This window comes from Diceros bicornis, chromosome 14 (assembly GCF_020826845.1).
Source record: "Diceros bicornis minor isolate mBicDic1 chromosome 14, mDicBic1.mat.cur, whole genome shotgun sequence".
Classification (NCBI taxonomy): Eukaryota; Metazoa; Chordata; class Mammalia; order Perissodactyla; family Rhinocerotidae; genus Diceros; species Diceros bicornis.
The window spans coordinates 29,794,187-29,817,178 of record NC_080753.1 but is presented as its reverse complement, the minus strand read 5'-3'; the positions used below and the strand labels follow the sequence as shown (position 1 = coordinate 29,817,178).

General features: G+C 40.8%; 1 protein-coding gene across 6 annotated transcripts in view; it reads left to right on the top strand.

The window, feature by feature from the left end:
* The first annotated feature begins 59 nt into the window (after nt 1-59).
* Nucleotides 60-22,992, top strand: part of ANKS1A (ankyrin repeat and sterile alpha motif domain containing 1A) — a 183,655-nt gene continuing 160,722 nt past the window's right edge. For 3 of the 6 annotated variants that reach the window (XM_058554559.1, XM_058554556.1, XM_058554553.1), the window contains exon 1: nt 60-339. In XM_058554559.1, the coding sequence (XP_058410542.1) occupies nt 149-339 (191 nt within the window). In that variant the 5' untranslated portion in view covers nt 60-148. The remainder of the gene's footprint in view (nt 340-22,992) is intronic. The other 3 variants (XM_058554558.1, XM_058554557.1, XM_058554554.1) reach the window with 1 other exon arrangement.

Genomic DNA, 22,992 nt, shown 5'->3' with positions numbered 1-22,992 from the left:
CGCGCGCGTGGGGGAAAAGGCGGGGGGGAGGGGGGTGGTGTCCCTGGCCGCTTTGGGGGGTGCGTTGCCCGGAGACGGAAAGTTTGGGAGCCCGAGCAGGCTCGGCGGCGGCCCCAGGAAGGAGGTCCAGGGGGCGGCGGCCCTGGGGATGGGGAAGGAGCAGGAGCTGCTGGAGGCGGCCCGCACCGGGCACCTCCCGGCCGTGGAGAAGCTGCTGTCCGGGAAGCGGCTCTCCTCAGGCTTCGGGGGCGGCGGCGGCGGCGGGGGCGGCTCCGGGGGTGGCAGCGGCGGCGGCGGTGGCCTCGGCTCCTCGAGCCATCCCCTCTCCAGTCTGCTCAGGTGGGTAACGTGCCGGTGCCGGGCAGCTGCCTGGAGACCCCACCTCCTCTGCCCGTCTCCTGGGTCCCCAGAGAGGTCGGGGCTCCTGAGACCTGGGCGGGCTGGGTTTGCGGGGTGCCCCGGGGCGAGGGCAGGAGGCCCGCACAGCCGGGGGCGCTGGTGCGGGTCCGCGCGGCGCCTGGCTCTCCTCGTCTCGCGTCCTGACCCGGCTGCGAAGAATGGTGGGAGTGCCCAGGTGGCAGCCTGCACCGCATGGCACAGCCCGGCTTCACCCTCGCCCTTTATAGGGTGCCAGCTGTCGTAGCTCACAAGCCACTTTAGAGCAAAAAATACTTATGTATTTTAAATTTCCCTCACCTCCTGCAGAAACTCCCACGCCTTGCAGAATCTCGCGGCTCTCTTGGAGGAAATTCTCTTGATTTCTTTCTTTTGGGGACTTGGAACCTTCCATCAGGCTCTGCAGGACCTGGCTTGTGTTTATATTAAAATTGTATCTGGATTTATTACGTTCAAAGTGTTCTTTGAGCCCCTCTTTTGCTTGAAGCTCAAATTCTAGTTCCTCGTAGTGGACCTCGCTGGATTGGTCTGTTAAGTGACATAGGCAGGATTCATCAGGGGGGTTATTCATCAAGAAATAAAGCTTCAGAAAGACTTGTTTAGGAAACTGAGGGATGCTTTAAACTTTTCCAGGGTCTGTTGTTAAAATAAACGCTTGAATCTGGAGCTGTAAGGATTGAGAGAAAAAAGGTCACTTTTGTGTGACTCTGAGGGGGGATTGGAGGTGCTTTGTCAGTGTGAGTAAAATATGTTGGTTCAGCAGCACTTTCATAGCCTGTTTTCTTTTCCTTCCTTGTTCTTTTGAGGTTTTTAAGAAGTGGAAGTTCATGTAGAAATGACTTCGTTTGCTTTTGTTCCCCATTAGTTTATGTAACTTCAATTTAAGTGAGCTTGGACCAAAGAAGCCCAAGGGTCTAATAAATTGTTAGATTAAGCACTGAATACAAACTCAGGTCTATAGAGGAAGATTTTAAAAAGCAGTATAAGAGAAGAACTCTCCCCAGGAGGTCTTTTGGGGAGGCAAAACCCAGTACTGTTTGCTGGGATTTCTCCAGCCCCTAGAACAATGCTGTCACATAGTTGGTACTCAGCATTTGTTGAATAAAAGTATCAATGAGAGGATGATAAATTTCTAAATAAACTGATAGTGGTACTCACTGTCATTGTTAGTAGTTCAGAGAAATGAGACATCGCTTTGGAATGAGATGGAGATCAGGGCTTCCAGGAGGAGGGAAAATACAGCTGGCTTTGAAAGATGTGAAGATTTGGGTAGGTGAAGTATGGTGAGAGTGTTCCAGGTGGGCGCACCATGGTCAGAGGCACAGAAGTGGGAAAGAAGACTTATTTGGTGTTAGTGGGGCGCTAGAAGAACTTCCTGCCTGGAGCCTTGAGTGGTTGGGTGTGATCAAGGGAAATAATAATGGATGGGTGCACTTCCATCTTTCAGAGTGACTTAGTCTTGCTCTTGTTTATATTCCCAGTCCCTAGATCAGTGCCTGACAACTCAGAGGTCTTCAATAAATGTACTGTGAATGCATGAATTGGGTTTTGAATCTTACCTGGATTACTTTGATATTTCTGCACTTCTGATGTCTGAGAGATGAGAGAGACTCTACGAGTTTGGAGGTGCCTGTCTCTAATCAGTTGAATGATGTAGCATTTGGAGGTTCACCAGAGATATGTTAACCCCCAACATGTCCTGCTGGAGTGAGATACTTCACGTATCTCCCGCCTTCAAGTACAGGTCAAGTTACTCTTAGTGTTCTCACTCAGAGACTGTTGAAATTTTACTGAGGATTTAACTGCCGTGTGGTTAGGCAAGACTAGGAAATCTTTGTTGAGCACACTGTTTTTACTTTGGGCCTCATGTGAATATTCCAGTCTTTCATAAAGCGTAGATAGTGTCTCTATTCCCTTGCATAAGAGAGCTGATTCCTCCTGATTTGCTCGTGTCTGTTGTCGAGACAGTAGATGGCCTAAGAGCTGCCCCAGTCTCTTATCCCTGGGACTCCTAGGGGCAGGGAGGATCTGCAGGCACTAGTTACACTAGGTGTGTCATTAATTAGAGGTGACTCTGGTTCAACCTTGTGAAAGATTTCTGAGCAAATGAGACCATGCATTTAAATAATCCCTAGGTCAGCATGTCCTCCCTTTTTAGGTTTGGAAATAGTAGAGGGTAGGTCCCTTGTGCCCACACTCCCCACCTCAAGGACCCTGCGTTATTTAATGAGAGCTGTGGAATCCTAGCTGCAGATCTGGCCTTTGCATTAGCTGCCATATCCTAACCCCACTAGTACTGCCAACTAGAGCCTACGTTTGTCCAGCTGTTTGAGGGACCAAGTATAGCTGACAGGAGTAGGAGCTTACAGCTGCAGTGGATGTAAATGTTCCAAACCACGTGTGTATTTGTCTGGTCATCTATTTATGACCACCCCCCCAATTCCACAAAGGCTTCAGGCTTAAGCTACAAAACGCCCCCTCTCTCAGCCCATCCCTTTTTTCTTATACTGCTTGGGCTTAGGTCTTAACTTCTTAAAGCCCTCCCTAATGACCCACATACACACAGATCTCTCAGGCTTCTACTTCTTTGGAACCCATCTGTAGTGTACACTAGCTCTTCGACTTACATACTTTGCCTGCCTAGCTTTCACAGTTTGTTGCTTTGGCCTGTCAGTATAATGTTTACATAAAGTAACCCTCACCAATTGAGAATATACCTGAGAATCAGAAAGTCAGCAAAGAAGACTTCTACTAAAAAAAAAAAGTTGTTACACACTTCCTGTCTTTCTGACCTTCACTTATTTACTGTACATTTATTCAGGGGCAATATAATATTAGGCTTAAGACCACTTGTTCTGGAATCAGACTGCCTGGGTTCACATTCCACTGCCACCACTCACTAGCTGCTTAACTTTATACAAATTACTCAACCACTTTGAGCTTCCATTTCTGCATCTGTAAAATGGGGATAATATTATTTGCCTTATAGGTATTGTCTTAGGTAATGTGTGTAAGAAACTTAACCACAGTTTCTGGCACGTTGTAAGTGTTCACTATTAGCCATCCTGAGTTTGCTTCAGCACGTGCAGTTGTGCCATGCTGCCCTTGCTATGTGCAAAGCACCATGCCAGACAGATTTTAAATGGTGTTCTTCTATGCTTGGGTATTTGTTTTCCAAGCCATGGCAGATTACAAACAATAAATAAGGGAGAGGACCTGCTCAGGCACCCACATTATTGCCATTCACTTGCCACATGTTTACCCGTCTTCTGCTTTGTACCAGGCCGATTGCTAGACACACTGCAGAGTTTATCTCAGACCTGGCATATAGTAGGTGCTCTATCAAAATTAGTCCCTCTCCCGATACAGGATCTGTTCCCTTACAGCATTTGTAGTAGTGTGATATGTCTGTGTGACAGACTGACAAAATAAGAGACAGAAAAAGTAATTAAATTCTATCATAATTCCCCTCCGCCCCAGTAATTTGAGATTACTATCATAGATGTATACTATAGCCCTCCACACTGAGTTAGGCCCCAAGCATCATTGTACTATAGCTCTGTGCTATAATTTCTGTTTATTATGATTCTTAGCCATCAAATAAAGATTAAATTATGTTCAATATGGCTTGTTAATGCAAGTAGGAAAAACATATTGTAATTTTTTGTTTGTTTGTTTTTTGAGGAAGATTGGCCCTGAGCTAGCATCTGTTGCCAATCTTCCTCCTTTTTTTTTCCTTTTTTCTCCCCAAAGCCCTGGTAGATAGTTCTGTGTCATAGTTGTACATCCTTCTAGTTGCTTTATGTGGGATGCCGCCTCAGCATGGCTTGATGAGCAGTGCATAGGTCTGTGCCCAGGATCCAAACTGGTGAACCCTGGGCCACCGAAGAGGAGTGTGCAAACTTAACCGCTATGCCACCGGGCCAGCCCCTGGAAAAACATATTTTAGATTTCTATCCAAAATGATCCAAATATAATTTTTGTTATTTAAAAGGACAAGCAATATATTGATTATCTAGAAAGCACGGTTATCTTAAGTGTTTAGTCCTTCAGAGATTCTGGATAGCATGGATTTTACTTTTTATAATACTGTCTCATTTTCTAATTGTTGATTGGATACGTGCCTTCAGTCTGTAGCTTGAGACAGGCACTGTATTAAACTTCTTTTTAACTCATGGTATTTTTCAGCCCTGGGCGCATTGCAGGCGCTCAAATTCTCTTGTAATGGGGAGTTTGATACGTTTATGGTTACGGTGAAACTACTGATTTCCAGAAAAGCAACTTCTGTAGGAGAATACAGTAAGATTTGGGTTAAAAGTGAATTCTATCAACTAAAGAGCAAAATGATCTGAGAAAAGGAAATGTTAAAAGAAAACATATTAACTTAAAACTGTAAATTGAATTATGAGCTAAATACTGATGTATGTGAATGTGAATGTGTGTGAATAATGTGGAGTGAAACGCACTCCTGAGGGTTCAGAAGCACAGAGAAACTAAACCAAAGGCTGTAATTGAGGAATAGATCGTGTCATGTTTTAGGAAAATTCTATACTTAATTTTTTGAGCATGAGAAGAGTGAATAAGAAAAGAAGAAGCCAAGGAGGCTTGCTGGAGAAATCTAAAAATTTATAGACAGTAGCAATAAATGTGGCCATAAACTACTTTTTACTCTACCATTGGTGGGGCGGAGTGGGAGCGGGGGGGGCGGGGGCTGGCTATCCAAAAACAGCCAAGTTTCTGAGAGATATGAAAACGTTCTGAAATAAGGAATGAAGAAGGAAAATTTTGAAAAATGGACCCCATTTTGGGGACAATAACAGGTTCTCCCAAGTATCAGAAGATATGACAAGTTATTCGTTGTTTTTAAGAAAGATTCCTAGTATTTATTTAAGGAATTCAGACTTAAAAAAAGAGTGGTTAGCATAACCGTTCTGTTGAAATGATCCTTTATTCACCCCTAGAATGGATCTGTAGCTTGGAAATTATGCTGACATGACAGCTTTTGACCCTTTTGCCCTCCTCTGCCTTTTGAATGTGCCTATTTTGAGCAAAATCGTTTTAACATCCTAAGGAAGAGGGCAACACTGACCATGTAAGGATTGTAGAATGGGAGTTCCTGGAAGCAGGATCTCATGGACTTGTCTGATCTAAGTTCCTGCTCTTCTAAGAGAATGCAAAAGCAAAAACAACTATTCACTAGGATAGGAGTTTTCTGGGTCTTCCACTAGACCTCCTTAATTCATTAAAAATGGTTTTTAAAGAACTTCTTAAAATGTTTCTTTTAAGTATGATTTTCTTGGGATGGCAGTCCTGTTCCTTTACTTTGGAATTGCTGTTTTTTGCTTTCTCTAAAGAAGAATGTGGTTCCCCTGTTTTTTTTTTAAAGATTTATTTATTTATTTTTTCCCCCCAAAGCCCCAGTAGATAGTTGTATGTCATTGCTGCACATCCTTCTAGTTGCTGCATGTGGGACGCGGCCTCAGCATGGCCGGAGAAGCGGTGCGTCGGTGCGTGCCCGGGATCCGAACCCGGGCCGCCAGCAGCAGAGCACGCACACTTAACTGCTAAGCCACGGGGTTGGCTCTGGGTCCCCTGTTAAAAAACAAAACAAGAAAGGTAGCATGCTGATAAATGACTTCTGTATGGTTACTTTACAGTTAAAAATCTAGAGAATGCCTAATCTTAAACTGAGTAAGGCATCTACTTGTAGTAAAAGATGATTTAACAGAAATTTAATAAATCAGAGATCTCCCTTTTTCTGAATTCTCCAATTAAAGTTCAGTTTTTACTTAGTTACAAAAATTAGAGACAGGAAACAGTGAAACAATCTTGTGGTCTGAAGAATTTTATTTGTATCCAGTCAGCTTCAGCATGTTCACTCGTCCTGGGAGGTTATGGTCCCAGTGAAAATTGCATCCTTGGCCAGAAAAATCCCTTCAGAAGGTTCTTTTTCCCCCCTTGGTTTGTTCACCCCAAACAGCTGTGAATTTTGGTTTGCAAAAAGGAAGTCTAGGCTATTTCTGCCCTCGTCCTTAGTAGGGAAAGTAAATTAGTAGGTTTTATAGCCCAGAGACACCAAGGAAACCCCAAAAGTAGAGAGTGGAGAGTTTGTTCTTGGACATGTCAGGCTCTCCTGCAGGTAGGAACTTGGTCTCTTCTGGAGATCCCTCAGAAAATGTTCCCCACACTGATTTCCAAAAGATTACTGGGAGATTTTCTGTGGTATAGAAAATTACATTGTTTCATTCATAGAACATCTTTGAATAACTTTGGTGTGGTTAGAGTTAATGGTAGTAATACTAGAAATTATATGGTATGGCTTCATATTTATCCTTTCTCAGTAATTTGTAGATCAAGTTTGTTTAGTTTATAAATCGAAAAAGAGTTTTTAAAGCAAGTCAGTTGTCTCTGCCTTACTTGTGATGTTATTACCACTATTAAAAATGGTGGAGATGATCCAGGAAGCAGAATTGCCCTCCGGCTTACTTCACTGGTGAGGGCTTAGCATGGCCGCCAAGGGTCAGGCTCTGACCCAACTCTGCCTTGTTACTTAGGCAAGTTACATAACCTCTCTGAGCATCTCTGTAATGGGCCTGGGAGAGTACCTACCTCCTGAAGCAGCATCACATGAGCTAAAATATGTAAGGGACATAATGTCTGCCACATACCAAGGGCTTGGTAAACCCCGGCTGCTAAGATCATCTGATGGGAGCCCAATGCTTGCCACCTTTGATGAATCCGAAATAATAAATCTGTTTGGTAAGGACATGTTTTTTATTGATGTTGCCATTTTACAATTTATAATGTTTGATAGCAGAGGCTCTCAACCTTTTCAAATATGAGTCCCATTTTGAAAAGCCTGAAAATGGTAGTGGTGGCAAAGTTACAAACTGATACAGGTCCGCAATCTCTTGTCTGAAACCTTGGGATTTAGAATCTAGAATTTTTGGATAGTTGGAGGGTAATATTGAGCCCCTAGTGGGATCTTGGGCAACCTTCTGAAACATTATATTTCTGCAGTGAAACTTGTAAATATTCACACTAAATGGGGTAAATATGAAGCTCCATATCAGCTTAGGTCAGGTTTTTTATGTAAACGAGTTTGCCACTAACTTTTGAAAACGTGTTTTCAGAGCGTTTTGGATTTCTGAATTGTAGATAAGGGATTATGGACCTCTGCCTTTATTATAGAAAAATTGTTAGCCACATAAAAGCTCAAAAGAGAAAATAAAATCATCTATAATTGCACTACCTAAAGAAATTAACTATTGTCATTTGAGTGTACATACTTTGGTCTTTTTTCTATGCAAACTTTTTTTTTTTTTTACAGAAATGACATTATTATGTACATACTTTGTCTCAAATTTTCACTTAATGTGAACACTTTCCTATCATTTTCTCTTCTCTTCAACCTCGTTTTAAACGGGTAAGTGGTGTTCTGTAGTGTGTATGAACTGTAGTTTATTTAATCCCTTCCTTGTCATGAGACATGAGTTTGTTTTTAGTTTCCTATTATTGGAACAGCATTGTGATGTACATCCTTGTAGATTAGTTTTTGTGCACACTCATGCTTGTAGCATTTTATGTACTCAGTAGGATAGTAGAGTAATTTGGGGGTTCATCCTTTGCAAAAGTCACGCGTGTGCAGTTGAATTAGAGGACTCTTATAATAATTAGAAGGCCCCTTACATCTCCTGGGTCCTTCTGATTAGAAAGTAATGTACTGGGCCAGCCTGGCGGCTTGGTGGCTTAGTGGTTAAGTGCGCGCGCTCCACTACTGGCGGCCCGGGTTCGGATCCCGGGCTCGCGCCGAGGCACCGCATCTCCAGCCATGCTGAGGCCGCGTCCCACATACAGCAACTAGAAGGATGTGCAGCTATGACATACAACTATCCACTGGGGCTTTGGGGAAGGAGAAAAAGGAGGAGGATGGGCAATAGATGTTAGCTCAGAGCTGGTCTTCCTCAGCAAAAAGAGGAGGATTAGCACGGATGTTAGCTCAGGGCTGATCTCCCTCACAAAAAAAAAAAAAAAAAAAAAAAGAAAGTAATGTACTGATGTATGGCTGCTAAATGCTACTTATATCTAGAAAGTTACCTTTGTGCAGGCATAGAATTTTTCATGGTCAAAGTCGGGCCTCTCAGGTCCTTCTTCAGAGGCAAAATGTTTAGAAGAGAGCCATTAATAATACAAATGTGTGGAGCAATATACTCTGAGAAGAATGAGACAAAAACTATTTTCTTTTGTTGTTCTAGCTTTTATTATGGGAAATTTCAAGCATACAGAAGTCAATAGAATAAAATAATGCATCCTCACATACCCGATGTACCCATAAAATAGTTATCAGCTTATGGCCAGTTGTGTTTCTTTTTATCACCCCCTCCACTGAATTATTTTGAAGAAAATCCTACATATCCTGTTATTTGAGTGTGTATCTCTAAAAGATAAGGACTCTTTAAAAAATATTCTCAATACCATTATCACACCTAAAAAATGGCAATTCCTTAAAACCATCAAATATTGAGTCAGTCAGGCTTCAAATTTTCCATATTGTCTAGAATATTTTATATTTTACAGTTGATTTGTTCAAATCTGGATCCAAACAAGGTCTACACGTTGCGTTCACTTGATATGTCTCTTAAGTCTCTTTAACTATGTGGGTTTTGTATCTGTCATTTTTTCTTTCGAGTTTATTTGTTGAAGAAAAAAGGTCATTTGCCCCATTTCCCACAGTCTGGGTTTTGCTGATTGCGTCTCTGAGGTATCATTTAACATGTTCTTCTGTTCCCTGTATTTTCTGTAAGCTGGAAATCAGATCTAGAGACCTGGTCTGATTCAGGTTCCAATTTTTTGGCAGGATTTCTTCCTGGGGGGTTTTGTGTACTTCCTTCAGGTTAGTCTTTCTTTTTTGTGATGTTGGCAGCCATTGACGATCACTACCTAGATCCATGTTTTAGTTAAGAGCTTTTGAAATGATGATATTTTCATTTCTGTTTTACCATCTTCACTTATTAACTGGAATACTTTTTACAGAGAAGCTTTATAGAGAAATCTCCTGTTATCAACTACTTGGTTACCCTCAGGTACAGTTTGTGCAGGAAAGATGAATTAAATGCTTGATTCTTTTCTCTTATTTACTAGTTTTCAGATCAAGTTGGTTTCCTAGTAGTCTTCAGAGGTGGCCAATAAGTTTTTTGTAAATATCATTATTAACTCATATGTTTAAACATATTTGTGCTTCAATAATAACCTTTTTAAAATGTACTTAGAGACATTTAGACTTTGACAGTTTTACTTTACTATGAAAAGCAGTTGAATTGATTTGTAATGAAGTGTTGTTTGTGTATTTTAATTGTGTGCATGTGTTTGTGTATTTCTTCTCGTACTTTAATTTTCATTTTTCATCTAAACTAATGGCAGTACTCTTTAAAGAATCTGAGAGCCCAACATGAAAGTGCTGTGAAGTCAGTCAGTATGATGGAGTTGGATGCTGTCATTGCCTAACAGAGGCCAAGATCTCTCTGAAATAGAATGCTGCCTGTCCCAACGACTGTCAACAAGAAAAAGAATTAAGTGGTTCCCATGTGCTGCTTTTATCACTTTAGATTGTGTTCCTGTATTTTAATTGAGTGATATTTTTACTTAGAGACTCCAAGTTTGTGCTGGTTCATCTGACCATTTGTAAATCAAATGTTCTAATCTTCAAGAGTATAGATCAGTTCAGCTGGCTTCTAATCTTTTTTTTTTCCTTTAAGTTTCCTGCCAGCCATATATGGCCCTATAGATGAGAAAGCCTTTAAAAAGATGCTCTAGGCTTAAAAATAGAGATGCCCTATGACCCAGCCATCCCATTACTGGGAATCTATCCAACTAACCTGAAATCAACAATCCAAAGAGGCTTGTGCACCCCTATGTTCATTGCAGCATTATTCACCATAGCCAAGAAGTGGAAGCAACCTAAGTGTCCCTCGAGTGACGATTGGATAAAGAAAATGTGGTATATATATACAATGGAATACTACTCAGCCATAAAAAAAAGACAAAATCGTCCCATTTGCAACAACATGGATGGGCCTGGAACGTATTATGTTAAGTGAAATAAGCCAGAAAGAGAAAGACGAACACTTATGATCTCACTCATATGTGGAATATAAACCAACACATGGACAGAGAAAACTGTACTGTGGTTACCAGGGGCAGTGGGAGTGGGGGGTGGGCACAAGGGGTGAAGGGAGTCATGTATATGGTGATGGACAAACAAAAATGCACAACCCAAAATTTCACAATGTTAAAAACCATTAAAACCTCAATAAAAAAAAAAAAAAAAGATGCTCTAGGGCCTTAAGTAACCAAATCCTTTAGGTTGTTATTATGGAAAACCCACTTTAAATGGTTTTTTTCCCACCGGCTTTATGGGTGGCTCTAGATAAGAAATCTAAATGTGTCAAGCTGGGTTGTTACTTAGATTATTCAGTCTCATTTGTTATTCTGAATATGTTTCATGGTGTCACACTTTTTACATAAACATTGGAGAGTCAGTTGAATTGCCTTTTATTAAGTATACTAAGCACATTTTTCTGTCTCCTTATTGCTGATTTCTGATTTATTGCATTTAGAGCTTCCACTCACAGCTCTGATTTTGAGTTCTTGTTCTGACATTCGTGTATTTTCTTTTCTTGGTTTGGAGCTCAACTATAATGAAAGCATTTCTTTTTTATATTTTACCCATTGGTTTTATGCGTTTGGAACGGGGGTGGGAAGTCTGGATCTGGGTCCTTCTGCCTCAGCTCAGATTCCCCCATTGACCAGCCATACAAATGCTACATCTGTAGAGTCAGTTTAAAAGTGATAAAAGCAGCACATGGAACCACTTAATTGTTTTTCTTGTTGACACTTGTGGGGACAGTCAGGGTTCTATTTCAGAGAGATCTTGGCCTCTTTTAGGCAATGACGGCATCCAACTCCATCATACTGACTTCACAGCACTTTTGTGTTGAGCTCTCAGGTTCTTTAAAGAGCTTTGTCATTAGTTAAGATGAGAAATGAAAATAAAAGTAAGAAGAAATATATTGAACTTCATTTACTGAGAAAGGAAAACATACCTTAAAACACTTCAGCTTCATAGTGCCAAGGAGTTATCAACACTGTTGAGTTGGATCGTGCATGATTCTTGCAAGACTGAGGCTCTGCCTCCATGTGATGGGGTCTCTCCTTTGTCATGGCTATACACCGCACTTATGCCTTCCAGTGGTGACTAGAAGCAATGTGATGTGTGGAGATCAGTCTTTGCCTTTACTGTGACTGGAAAAGCAACTCCAAATGTATGTCCCACTAATAATAGTATGTATTTGTTGAGGATTCAGTGATGTTGGATTAGTAGCATTAATTTTTGCATTTGGAAGGTATGATTAAGCGCTTATCCTTACTGGGATTAAGAAAGTAAAATTTTTTATTATCGTCCATCTTTTTTTGCATTTTGTGACTTTTAGCTTTGCATGTGTACAGTCAGATCTCCTAATTACAATTCTTTTCAGTCATAGAGAAAGCTTAAAATCTCAGGGATTTTAATTTTTTTAAAAAACATTTTATTTAAAAAAAATTGGAAACTCTCTATTCTTACCTGTAGATAAAGATAGAAAAAGTGGTACTCTTACTTGAGGTATCAAATATTTAGAAAACACAAGCTAGTTTATTTGGAGGTGGTACTTCATTTAACCTTAGAAAGATTCTTCTTAAAGTGGGTTTCTGCCTGTAGCCCTTTTTGTCTGAGTGAACCAGCCTGTTGACTTGTTTTCCTTTCATTGAGTAGGCAGTCGTTATGATTTTCTTTTCAGTTTCCTTTAAACACAGTCCATTTCTCAAGTTATTTTTCTTTTTCACTTGCAGTCGAGACGTACTTATAAAGAAGTCTGATGGCCAGAAAAGTTTACACAACAGATCAGTTCAGAGTTGTTTACCTAAATCACTGGAAGAGTCTTAGGCTTTCTGGTGTTTGTTTTTAGATCTTTAGCTCTTTGCTGGGCCTGGAGAGGAGCCCCAGTCCTGGCTTTGTTCTTAACTATTGGTGTCATGTTCCCCACTCTTCCTCTGATCCAGCTAATGAAGTCTGTCCATTGACTCTTGTCCTGGTTGGGTCCAGCTGCCTGATTCTTGCTTCTTCAGGTTGCCCCACAGCCGTGATAAAACTTCAGTGGAAATCTCAGCCCATATTGCAGTATTTGAGGTAGTTAACTCACAAGTTAATTCACAGCAGCTCAGAGTTGTTGCTACAGACTCTATTGTAGGTGGGTATGAACATGTGTATTCGGGAGGAGGGGATAGTTTCGCTCCTTGAGCGGTTAATACTTTGTTCTGTCTGCACCAAGAACTTTATATCCATATTTTCTCAGTTTACCTTCACAGCATGCCTGCTAGATAATTGTTATTATTCTCATTGTACAGATGAAGAAGCAAAGGTTCAGGGAGAAGTTAAGGTGACCAGCTCAGGGCCACACAGAGGAGTGCAGAGCCCAGAGTCTCTCTAACTTCAAAGCTGTTGCTTGTAAAGCATTACATTTGACCGCTTGGAGAACTGTGTCTTTGGATGAGACTCAAACCATCACTTACTATATGCTTAGGTATATTTTACCAAAAAGATTCATTAAGGGTTTATTTAATTTAATAGTTGCTTTCAGAACACTTACTTTGTGTTGTACACTGTTCTAAGCACTTTACAAATATGAACTCATTTTGTCCTCATAACAACTTTTGGGGAAGGCACTAGTATTCTTGCCATTTTCCTGATGAGGAAACTGAAGCACCAAAAAGTCAAGTTACTTGTCTGAGGTAATCAGCTAGTCAGTGATAGAGCTTGGTTTTGAATCCAGGCAGACTGGCTCCAGAGTCCTTGCTGTTAGCTTTTATGCAATTGGGATTCTTCCTTTTACCCAGGAATGTAATACAAAATCTTTTGGAACACTTGGACTACGTAAAGTGAGTGGCTTGTTTTAAAAAAATCATTGGCAATTTCCCTGAAATATAGGAAAGTTAAATAAGGAGAATGTCTTTAAACTTATGCCAAATAATATATATTAGTTTAGAGGATATAGAGGAATGTCCTGCAGCTCATGAAGAGGAAAAAGCCTCCCATATTGCTTCTTTCAAACTTTTCTTGTGGAAAATTTTCATCTTCCTCTCAAGAAGGTTAATGTGTTCATGAATTTCATCTGTGAGAAAATTCAGGACCCCCCCCCCCCGCCCCCTCCAAAGTTCAAAGTGGTAAAGATTTGTTTTGGTCACGTGACAGCCAGATGCACTACCAAGGCCAAAGTGTGTACAAGGGAAGTAAATCTAAACAATTGGCGAGAAACCAGAAGCCAGTGTATTTGAAGTTGTTTCTAACTATTGCTATCGACTCTGCTTTTTTACAATTCTCTCCCCTTCCCCGCCCTCATTAGTGGTTTATGACCACATTTTACATTCTCAAATAATAATTAGTTTGTCCATAAAATGCTTTTCAGAGAGTATTATCTGACTGGTCCGAATGATTATTGATACTAGCTTGAAGCCTGGGATTACGGGACAGGAAATGTTACTTTCCATAATCCTTGGTGCTTTAACCTTCACAATCCTGTGATATAGGTATTAGTGCCCATTTTACTGATCATTGAATCAGTAAAGAGGTTAAGTGACTTGCCCAGAACTCAGGTTTTCCATTTGCAAGGCCTTTAGAGTCTTTTTTATGTGGAGATCATGCTGCCAGAAAGACATCTGAGTCCCCAGGTTGTAGAAGTTGAAGGAAAAGATAGTATTCTAGCTAAGTAGCTCTGAAGACACCTATGGGTCCTATGTGCTTAGCAGTAATAGAATGGCTCTATTACTTTTTACCTACAAATGAAAATACCCCATGTTGAAATTGGCAGAGATTCCAGATTTGTTACTTTTCAGTCTATTGCTATCTCCGTAACTATATGTTTAAGAGCTAGCTGGAGAATAGTTTTCTTGCTAGTCACTCAGCAGCAGCCCTTTTGCCATCTTTAGCAGACCAAGAGCAGACTTTTAAACAGATTTTTAAGTAAATTATCCGGGACTTAGTGCTTCATTTTGGAGTTTAATGATTTTTCTTTTTTAAAGAAAGAGTGTATAAGAAATCAGGATCCAGTGCTTTTACTTGTTATGTTTTGTCGACCAAGTTGATAGAGCTGTCTTTTTTTTAATGTCTTTTCTTTACCCATCATGATCTGTTAGACTCATTGTCTTTAGTGACCATCACCTCTGTTTACCTCTCTTTAATATTTACTCTTTTGTCACCTATATAGTTCATTTACAGAGAGAACTGATGAAAATGGCAGCCCAGGTATACTTGAGCTTTTTTTCATTCAACTGGCAGGTATTTATGAAGACCCAATTCTTTTGAGTGAGTTTTCACAATCATTTAAAAATATCTGTTTGCTGAGAGGAATGCATATGTAATTGTGAGTTTCATATAATGCTGCTAGTACAAATGAAATGATCTAGTAGAAGCTAAACCCAAGATTTATTTTGTGTGTGGGGTCCCATTGTAATCCATAAAATTGATTGCTTATAACTTCTGTGTTTTTTATCTTAATATTGGTGCTTTCCAATTGGCTATAGTGGGGTTTGGTTGTCATTCTAATAAACCAATTTGCCCAAAAGCCACTTTTTTTGTTTTTTTGGTTTTTTTGGTAAGGAAGATTAGCCCTGAGCTAACATCTGTTGCCAATCTTCTTTTTGCTGAGGAAGATTGGCCCTGGGCTAACATCTGTGCCCATCTTCCTCTACTTTATATGTGGGACGCCTGCCACAGCATGGCCTGATAAGCAGTGTGTAGGTCTGCTCCCGGCATCTGAACCTGCAAATGCCAGGCCTCCGAAGTGGAGTGCGCGAACTTAACTACTACGCCACTGGGCCGGCCCCCATAAGCCACTTCTTTAAAAGTCAAATCACCATGTAGAGAAACATTTTTTGATGGATTGAATCAGCTGTGAGTTCAGACCACAAGTCTGGGTCTTTAAAGAAATGTGAATGTTGTATAATGTAACAACCACTATAATTGCCATACACACGCGCACACACATGCTTCCTATTGTTCAACGTATTATCTAGGTTTCTTTTGGTGATGAAATAATGAGGTCACTGGAGTCATCATAGGATGAATCTGGCTGGCATCAGATTTCCTCATTACCAGGTACTGGGACTTGTGAGATTTTGACACCTATAGGCTTAACCTATGGCTTTTTATCGTTTGGATTGTGATTAGCGTTTGTTTTAATCTCTTTGTTTGTCATTGCCCACTTAGTATTTACATTAAGAAGTTAGGATTGGTCTTTGGGTTCATGTGGCCATCTGGGTTTGAGTGGAACAAAATCTAAATCTTGTCTCTCCCTCTTTCATTGATTTTGGTTTTAGCCTTTTGTTTGATGTGTAGATACCCGGACGAAATCTTTAAGTTAATCCTTAAGTTCTTGTCCATAGAGATTTAGCTTGGTCTGGGTCTGCATAGATCCTTGGGGTCTGGAAAGTATGTAGGTCTCTTAGTTTTATCATTTAGTCTCTCCATGTTTGAACTCTGAAGGGAAAAGGATATAGGTTAGACAGAAGAACTAGTCTGCAGGAAACATTGTCTCCAGGAACCTTCCTCCTTCAGAGTGCACGCTGCATCTGGGGGAGGGCATGGGAGAACAGTCCCCTCAGAGGCCTTCTGCCTAGCACCACCTCAGCCACCCTCTAGCAGTATGATCTTGGGAATGTTTTTTACTTCTCCTGCACCTCAGTTTCCCTATCCATAAAAAAGGCAGTGTTTGTAGCGTTTTCTGACAGGGGTCCTAAGGAAGGTGCATTAGCATGTCTTAAAGCGGCTGCAGAGTCAGACTGGGGAAAGGAACTACTGCTTACTGTACTCTTACTGTGTGCCAGGAACTGTGCCAGGCCTTGTATATACCTTATCCAGAAGGGTAGGTCAGGAGAGGAGGAAGTATGTCCCTTCCATCTCTGTGAGTATGTAGGCAGGCCCTTGAAGCTTTCCTAAGCAAAAGCTGATTAGTGCCCCATATGTTAAGCATACTGCTGTAGGAGATACTCAGAAACACAAAATTTGTCAGTTTCCCTAAGAAATTGACTTGATTAGAGCGATGATAAAACGGTCCTATCAACTCCTCGGAGAAATGGTTGATTCCGGGACTGGAACAGGGAAAATAAAAAAGACAGCAGCATGTCAAAAGAACACAGAAGCCAACCTGAAAGAGTTCTCAATGGCCAAAACTGGGCACTATGAACAACAAAGTAATTAACAGTAGTATTGGATTATAAACCAAAGAATAAAATAAATATCTCTGAGTTAATGATATAAATGATTGAATAAATACATAAGTAGGGAGAAGAGATAGCTCTTCCTTTCAGAAGACTTCCAATTAATAAATGTAGAAGGAATGAGGGGAATAGAAAATCGCCATTAGCACACCACAGTAATAATTGCTGCAGGCAAGACTATCAATCAAGTCTAAAATTAGTGGGTGAAAGTTTAAGGAGAAACAGAACATTTGCATGGCCGCAAAGCATCTTCCCTAAAATATTTGTTAATTACTATGATGGTTTCAACCCATGTCCATGTATTCTTCAAAACTCTTCTCTCCAGGAGATGGAGTTTGATTCACCTCCTCTTGAGTGTGAGCTGGACTTAGAGACTGGCTTCCAAATAATAGAGTATGGAGAAGGAAAACCAGTAATTTTACAGTGGAAGAACCTGGCAGACACCACCTTAACCTGGTGGTCAAGGTTACATTACAGGGATAAGTCGTGTTGATATCACTTACCCCCTGATAGAATGTGATGAGAAAGAAAGGCACTTCACCTCTTGTGTTCTTCCCCCAAATCCATCACCTCAGTGTTATGAGAAAACAGACAAACTCAAATTGAAGGACATTCTACAAGATACCTGACTAGTACTCTTTAAAAGTGACAGGGCCGTGAAAGACAAGGAAAGACTGAGGAATTATTACAGACTGGAAATTAAGGAATTATGACTACTAAATGTAAAGTTAAATTTTGAAACAGAAAAAGGATGATTGTTAAAAACTGCGGAAATCTGAATAAAGTCGGTAATTTAGTTAATAGTATTGTATCAGTGTTAATTTCTTAAGTTTTGATCAGTGTACTTTGGTTATGTAGGATGTTAACAGAACGGGAAGCTGGGTGAAAGGTGTACAGGAACTCTGTACTATCTTTCAGCTCTTCTGTAAGTCTAACATTACTTCAAAATAAAAAGTAAGCAGAAGTCATATCTCTGGCGTCAAGTTGTCTGGGTTCAAATCTTGCCTTTGCCACCTACCAATTGAGAGGTAATAGACAACTTTCTTAATTTCTTTGCCTCAGTTTCCTCATCTGTAATAATAATACCTCCCATATAATAAGATTGAGTGAAGATTAAATGAAGTAATGCGTGTAAAGTACTTAGAACAGTGGCTGGAACATAATAATGTCAGCTACTAATATTAATATTTATACAGAGGAAGTTCTGCCCCCTTTTAGCTACTCAGCCATTGAGCCATGGATGTAAATAGTCCCTGCCAAAGGAGTTTGGAAGAGGAGAAGATGGTAATGGGCTAGGGTGGTCTGGAGACCCCTCGCCCCACCACGTATTCCCCTAGGAAGTGGGACTTGAGCCCTGCCCTTGAAGAAAGCCCAAGTTTCAGATAGCTGATAGGAGACTGGTATGGAGGAGGAAAGGGAACAGCTAGGGGCAAAGGTGGAGAAGCTACAGTGGGAAAGACCTGTTTGTCCAGCAGTGAGTGAGCTGTCCAGTGGGAGGCCACATGTGGAGTCAGTGGAGGGGAGGCTGTAAGGTGGGTGGGTGCCAGCTTGGATGCTGGCTTGATGGAGTTTAGATTTTATCTCTGGGTCTGAGAGAGAGAGAGAGAGAGAGAAAATGTTATGAGAGAGTGACTACGAAGTTAGTAACACTCTGAAATAAATGTCTTATTGTGTAGCTTCTCTGTACCTTTGGGATGTTGTGATATGTGTGTGAGAGATGTTTAGTCTGCCCACTGCCAATGCCTAGTGTACAAATGCATTTGCTGACCCTTAATAATGACACTGTGGCCCCAGGGCTAAGAATCGCTGCTGTGAGTGACCAGGAGCCTTCAGTGTGCAAGCGTGCTTTGACTTGAGAGCCTTGTTTTGGGGACTGTCTTCCATCACAGAGAGAGTGTGTTTCTTCTATTAGTTAAAAACAAAATTATTGAAGTATAATTTACATACAATGAGTACATGCATATTAAGTGTACAGAGCAATATATTTTTATCTATGTATACATCTGTGTAGTCAATACCAAATCATAACTGAAATGAAATACTTTTTTTCTCTCTTCAGCAGAAAGCCAATGTTTGCTTTAGAACAGCCCCAGTACTTATTTGGTGGGCATAGGAGTTTGTAGATGAAGGCCTAGAGTTGTAAGATAACTTTTTTTTTAAATCAGGCAGATAAATCAGTCTTTTGGGTTGTTTTAATCTTCCTTTGTTTATTGTGATGAAGCTAAATCTCCAAATAGGTATTCCCCCAGAGAGGATCTGGGAACCCTTGAACTGAGGAGAAACTAGTGGTATAGAAAGAAGCAAAGGCAGACCTTCCTACCCCTTTCAGGATTTGTAGTTATTTATTTACTGAGATGTGTGCAGAAAGCCAAACCAGCACTTCTTGTGAAATGGTGTATAGATTTGATCCTAAGGGTTTTATAAAGTTGAAAGCTAACCCTATTTTTGCTTTGGCCTGTGGTCTGCTGAAATAAGCTCCTTCTGTAGGATAGCAGTAAGGGAGATCCTTAAACCCACAGGGCTATTATCTAGGTGCCCAGGACTTCCTCACTCACAGTCCTGGTCCTTAGCTATGAGAATGTGTCCTCACGAAGTTCAAGGACCGTGTGCGTAGGACTGAAAACTTCTAGAAAAGGCAAAACAAGCTCCCCAGGCTTTGTGATTGGCAGTGTCTGAAGTCCTAACCCTGAATGGTCATTAAGAAACCCAAACCACACCCTTTATGCTGAGAGGAAGTTTTTCTCTCCAGTCAGCCAAAATTCAGTCATCTGCCTACACCAACTCCAAATTTCCTGTTATTATAAATCCTTGACAGTTTAGAAAGAAGGACGGTGGTGTGTGGGGCGGAGAATCCTTATTCAAACGAAAAGAAGAAAAATAGCAGTTTGGCTACAGAGGCATAGATAATAAAACTGCAAGATACATTTCTGGCCCCTTGAATCTCTATATAGTGCTGTGAGCCACCACGAATCTCTGTTATTCCAGTTTCAGGTTGTGCCCAGGGACTGTTAATGCTTTTACAACAACACAAGTTGTTGTTCACCTAGCGATGTTCATTTCAGCTTTAAGTGTGAGTAAACAAGCATGCGAGGTGAGCACCAATTTGTGAAAGCGGAGCATGTGTGACCTCATTTCAGTGTTGTGATGAAGTCAAACATTCATATGCTAATCTGACACCTTTAATGATATGTGTGATCATTGTGCTGCATGGTAATTAGGTAAGGAGCTTACATAAGTGACTATAATTAGTATTAATTTCTACATGGCCAAATCAAATTTTCACAGTTTCTTGTTTATTAATTTGTTGGTTCTCCAGCATCTATAATTAGCATCAATGTCAGCATTTTCCGGTATTACCTCCTGTAGTCTGATCCTCATCACTGGCATGCTCCGGTTCCCCTGTGTTAAAACACAAAAGTCTAGGTTCTCTCCCATAGAGCCCTTCAGAGGGAGAGGGTCCTCAGCCCCATTCTGTCTCCCCAGCCGACCTCACCCTCAGAGCAGCTCCTGAGGTTTCTTGCTGATCCTATGTAGTCTGGGATCTTCAGGGAGGCGGAGCTCCAGACCCTGAGACTGGGTGGCCCATGCAGGGGTGGGAGAGCACACTGTTGAGGTGAGAGGCTCCTTCACCTCTGAGAGGAGTTGGCAATGCATTTTATCAAAGAGTAGGGATTGATATAACTGAAAATTTCACACCTAGCAGATAGTAAGGGTTTAATAGACATTTATTTATAGAACTACTTATTCTACCGCAGAGTTGCTTTTTAGATTAGAAAGAGGGGTGTGCCAGAAAGAATATTTTGATACTTTGTTAGAGGGTCATTGAAAAGAAAATGATACATTTTGGATGGATTGAGAAACAGAATTGTTTGAGTGACATTTTTGACCTGCCCTTGTGTATCTGTGTGGCGTGCATGATGGGTGGTTCCATTTTTGGTGGTAAGATGCGGAACTTTTATTGTAGTCCTGCTGGTTGAGTGTGTATTGCCTGTTTTTATTGTGGTTAACCTGACCCACCATTTGGTTCCCTAAGGTTAGGTTTCCTTGCCTGTGCGTGATGAATGCATTCAGCTTCTGCAGAGGTCAACTTTGTTCTTTCTTCAAACGTTTACTGAGTTTCTGCTCTGTGGTAGGCGTTGTGCTAGGAGCCAGGTACAGAAAGATGATCAAATATCTCAACTTTAAATAATACCTTTTACATTTACTTCTGAAATCTCATTTGGCCTCATCACTGCTGTAAAATGGAGAAAGACTCTTCATGTGGCCATAATACAAATAGGTAGTCACAGGGAGATGAACTGACTTGTTTAAGATTACGCATCATGATAATGGCTAAGCTTAAGGCTCGGTCTCTTGAACCCTAACTATTCGCTAGTTAGGAAAGACTAAATACAATAGTTTTTGAATCTAAAACTAATCAATCAGGAAGGATGGCATCTTCTCAAAGAAGTTTATGCATACATTTAAAAAATTCATACAAATCGTTCTTAGATATCTAGTGCTACTTTATGAAAATTTGATACAGTAGTCCCGCCTTATCTGTGGTTTCACTTTCTGCAATTTTGGTTACTGCAGTCAACTGCCATCTGAAAATAACACTACGTCACAATGCCTACGTCATTCCCTCCGCTTGATCTCATCACATAGGTATTGTATCATCTCACATCATCACAAGAAGAAGAGTGAGTTCAGTATAATAAGATATTTTGAGAGAGAGACGATGTTCACATAACTTTTGTTACAGTATATTGTTATAATTGTTCTATTTTATTATTGATTATGGTTGTTAATCTCTTACTGTACCTAATTTATAAATTAAACTTTATGATAGGTATGGATGTATAGAAAAAAAACAGTATCTATAGGGTTCGGTACTATCCATGGTGTCAGGCATCCATTGGGGGTCTTGGAATGTATCCCCTGTGGATAAGGGGGAACTACTGTAATTAAAACATCAGATTTTAAAATTTTTATTTATTTATTTATTTATTTCCCCCAAAGCCCCAGTAGAAAGTTGTATGTCGTAGTTGCATAGCCTTCTAGTTGCTGTATGTGGGACGCGGCCTCAGCATGGCCAGAGAAGCGGTGCCTCAGTGCGCGCCCGGGATCCGAACCCGGGCTGCCAGCAGCGGAGCGCGCACACTTAACCGCTAAGCCACGGGGCCGGCCCAAAACATCAGATTTTAAACAGTATTAATTACGAACTCATAGTTTGCTCAACAAAAACATTCATCACTTAGTAAATCACCCTAATGAGCCTAGAATGATGTAGTCATCACCATTTGATTTGTACAGTGTTTCAGGAAGACACTATTAAGTGTATTTTTAAATTGTTTTGGGAAGTAGTAAGATTTTGCTAAGATTGGGTGGAAACAGTTTTGAAAATTCTGTTAGCCGATATTGAGTTGGCCAGGATGGGAAAAACAGTTAAGGTAATGTGCCAGCCGGTTTTCTTGTGTGGCTAGAAATCCTCCAGGGCCCAGTAGCCATTTTAGGTTTATTCTGTGAAAAAGGCCTTTGGGCTCCCTGTGTTATTGACTTTTTTCAGTTTCTGAAGAACTTAAGTAGAAAAATTTCCCCACGAGTGAAGTGAGAAGAGCATTATAACATTGCACTGTGGACCCCAAAACAGTGTTTATTGAACATAGGCCCCTCCAAAGGTTCTGATGTGGGAGCAGGGTGGGTTGTAGAGTTGTTTCTCTCTGGTGGTCTTCTTGAGGGCTTCTGGAAGTAGCAGTAAGAGGGCAGAGGTGACCTGGTGTGCTTAGAAAGCAGGGACTCGAGGCCTCCCTGAAGTGAGGTGGTTAGTTCTATGATCTTGGGCAGATTGCTTTCTCATTTTTTCAGCTCAAAAACGGGGTAATAAGTTACTCTAAAAGGGGATTTTGGAGTATCATGTATGTAGAGTATGCTCCTGTTTGTAGTGGGAAGTATTAGCTGGCTCTTTATGTACGTTTATTTCTGGGATCATTTGAAGTCTGTCTCACCCACAAGAATATAAATTCCGTGAGGGCCAAGGCCATGTCAGTCTATTTCACCTACGTGTATCCCTGCCCCTATGGCAGTGCCTGGAGCTTAGTAGATACTCAGATACTTGGTGAGTGAAGGACTCCCCATAGTTAGTACTGTAGGCAGCTGGGGAAAATATAGTCATACTGCCTGTAAGCGTAGATCTGTATTTGTTAACATCTTGGAGCTTCAGGCCTAGGCAGTTTTTTTTGTTGTTGATAACAAGGTACAGTTTGAGTTTTTATATTCCCAAGATTTCCTTCCGGAGGGTTTCCTTCT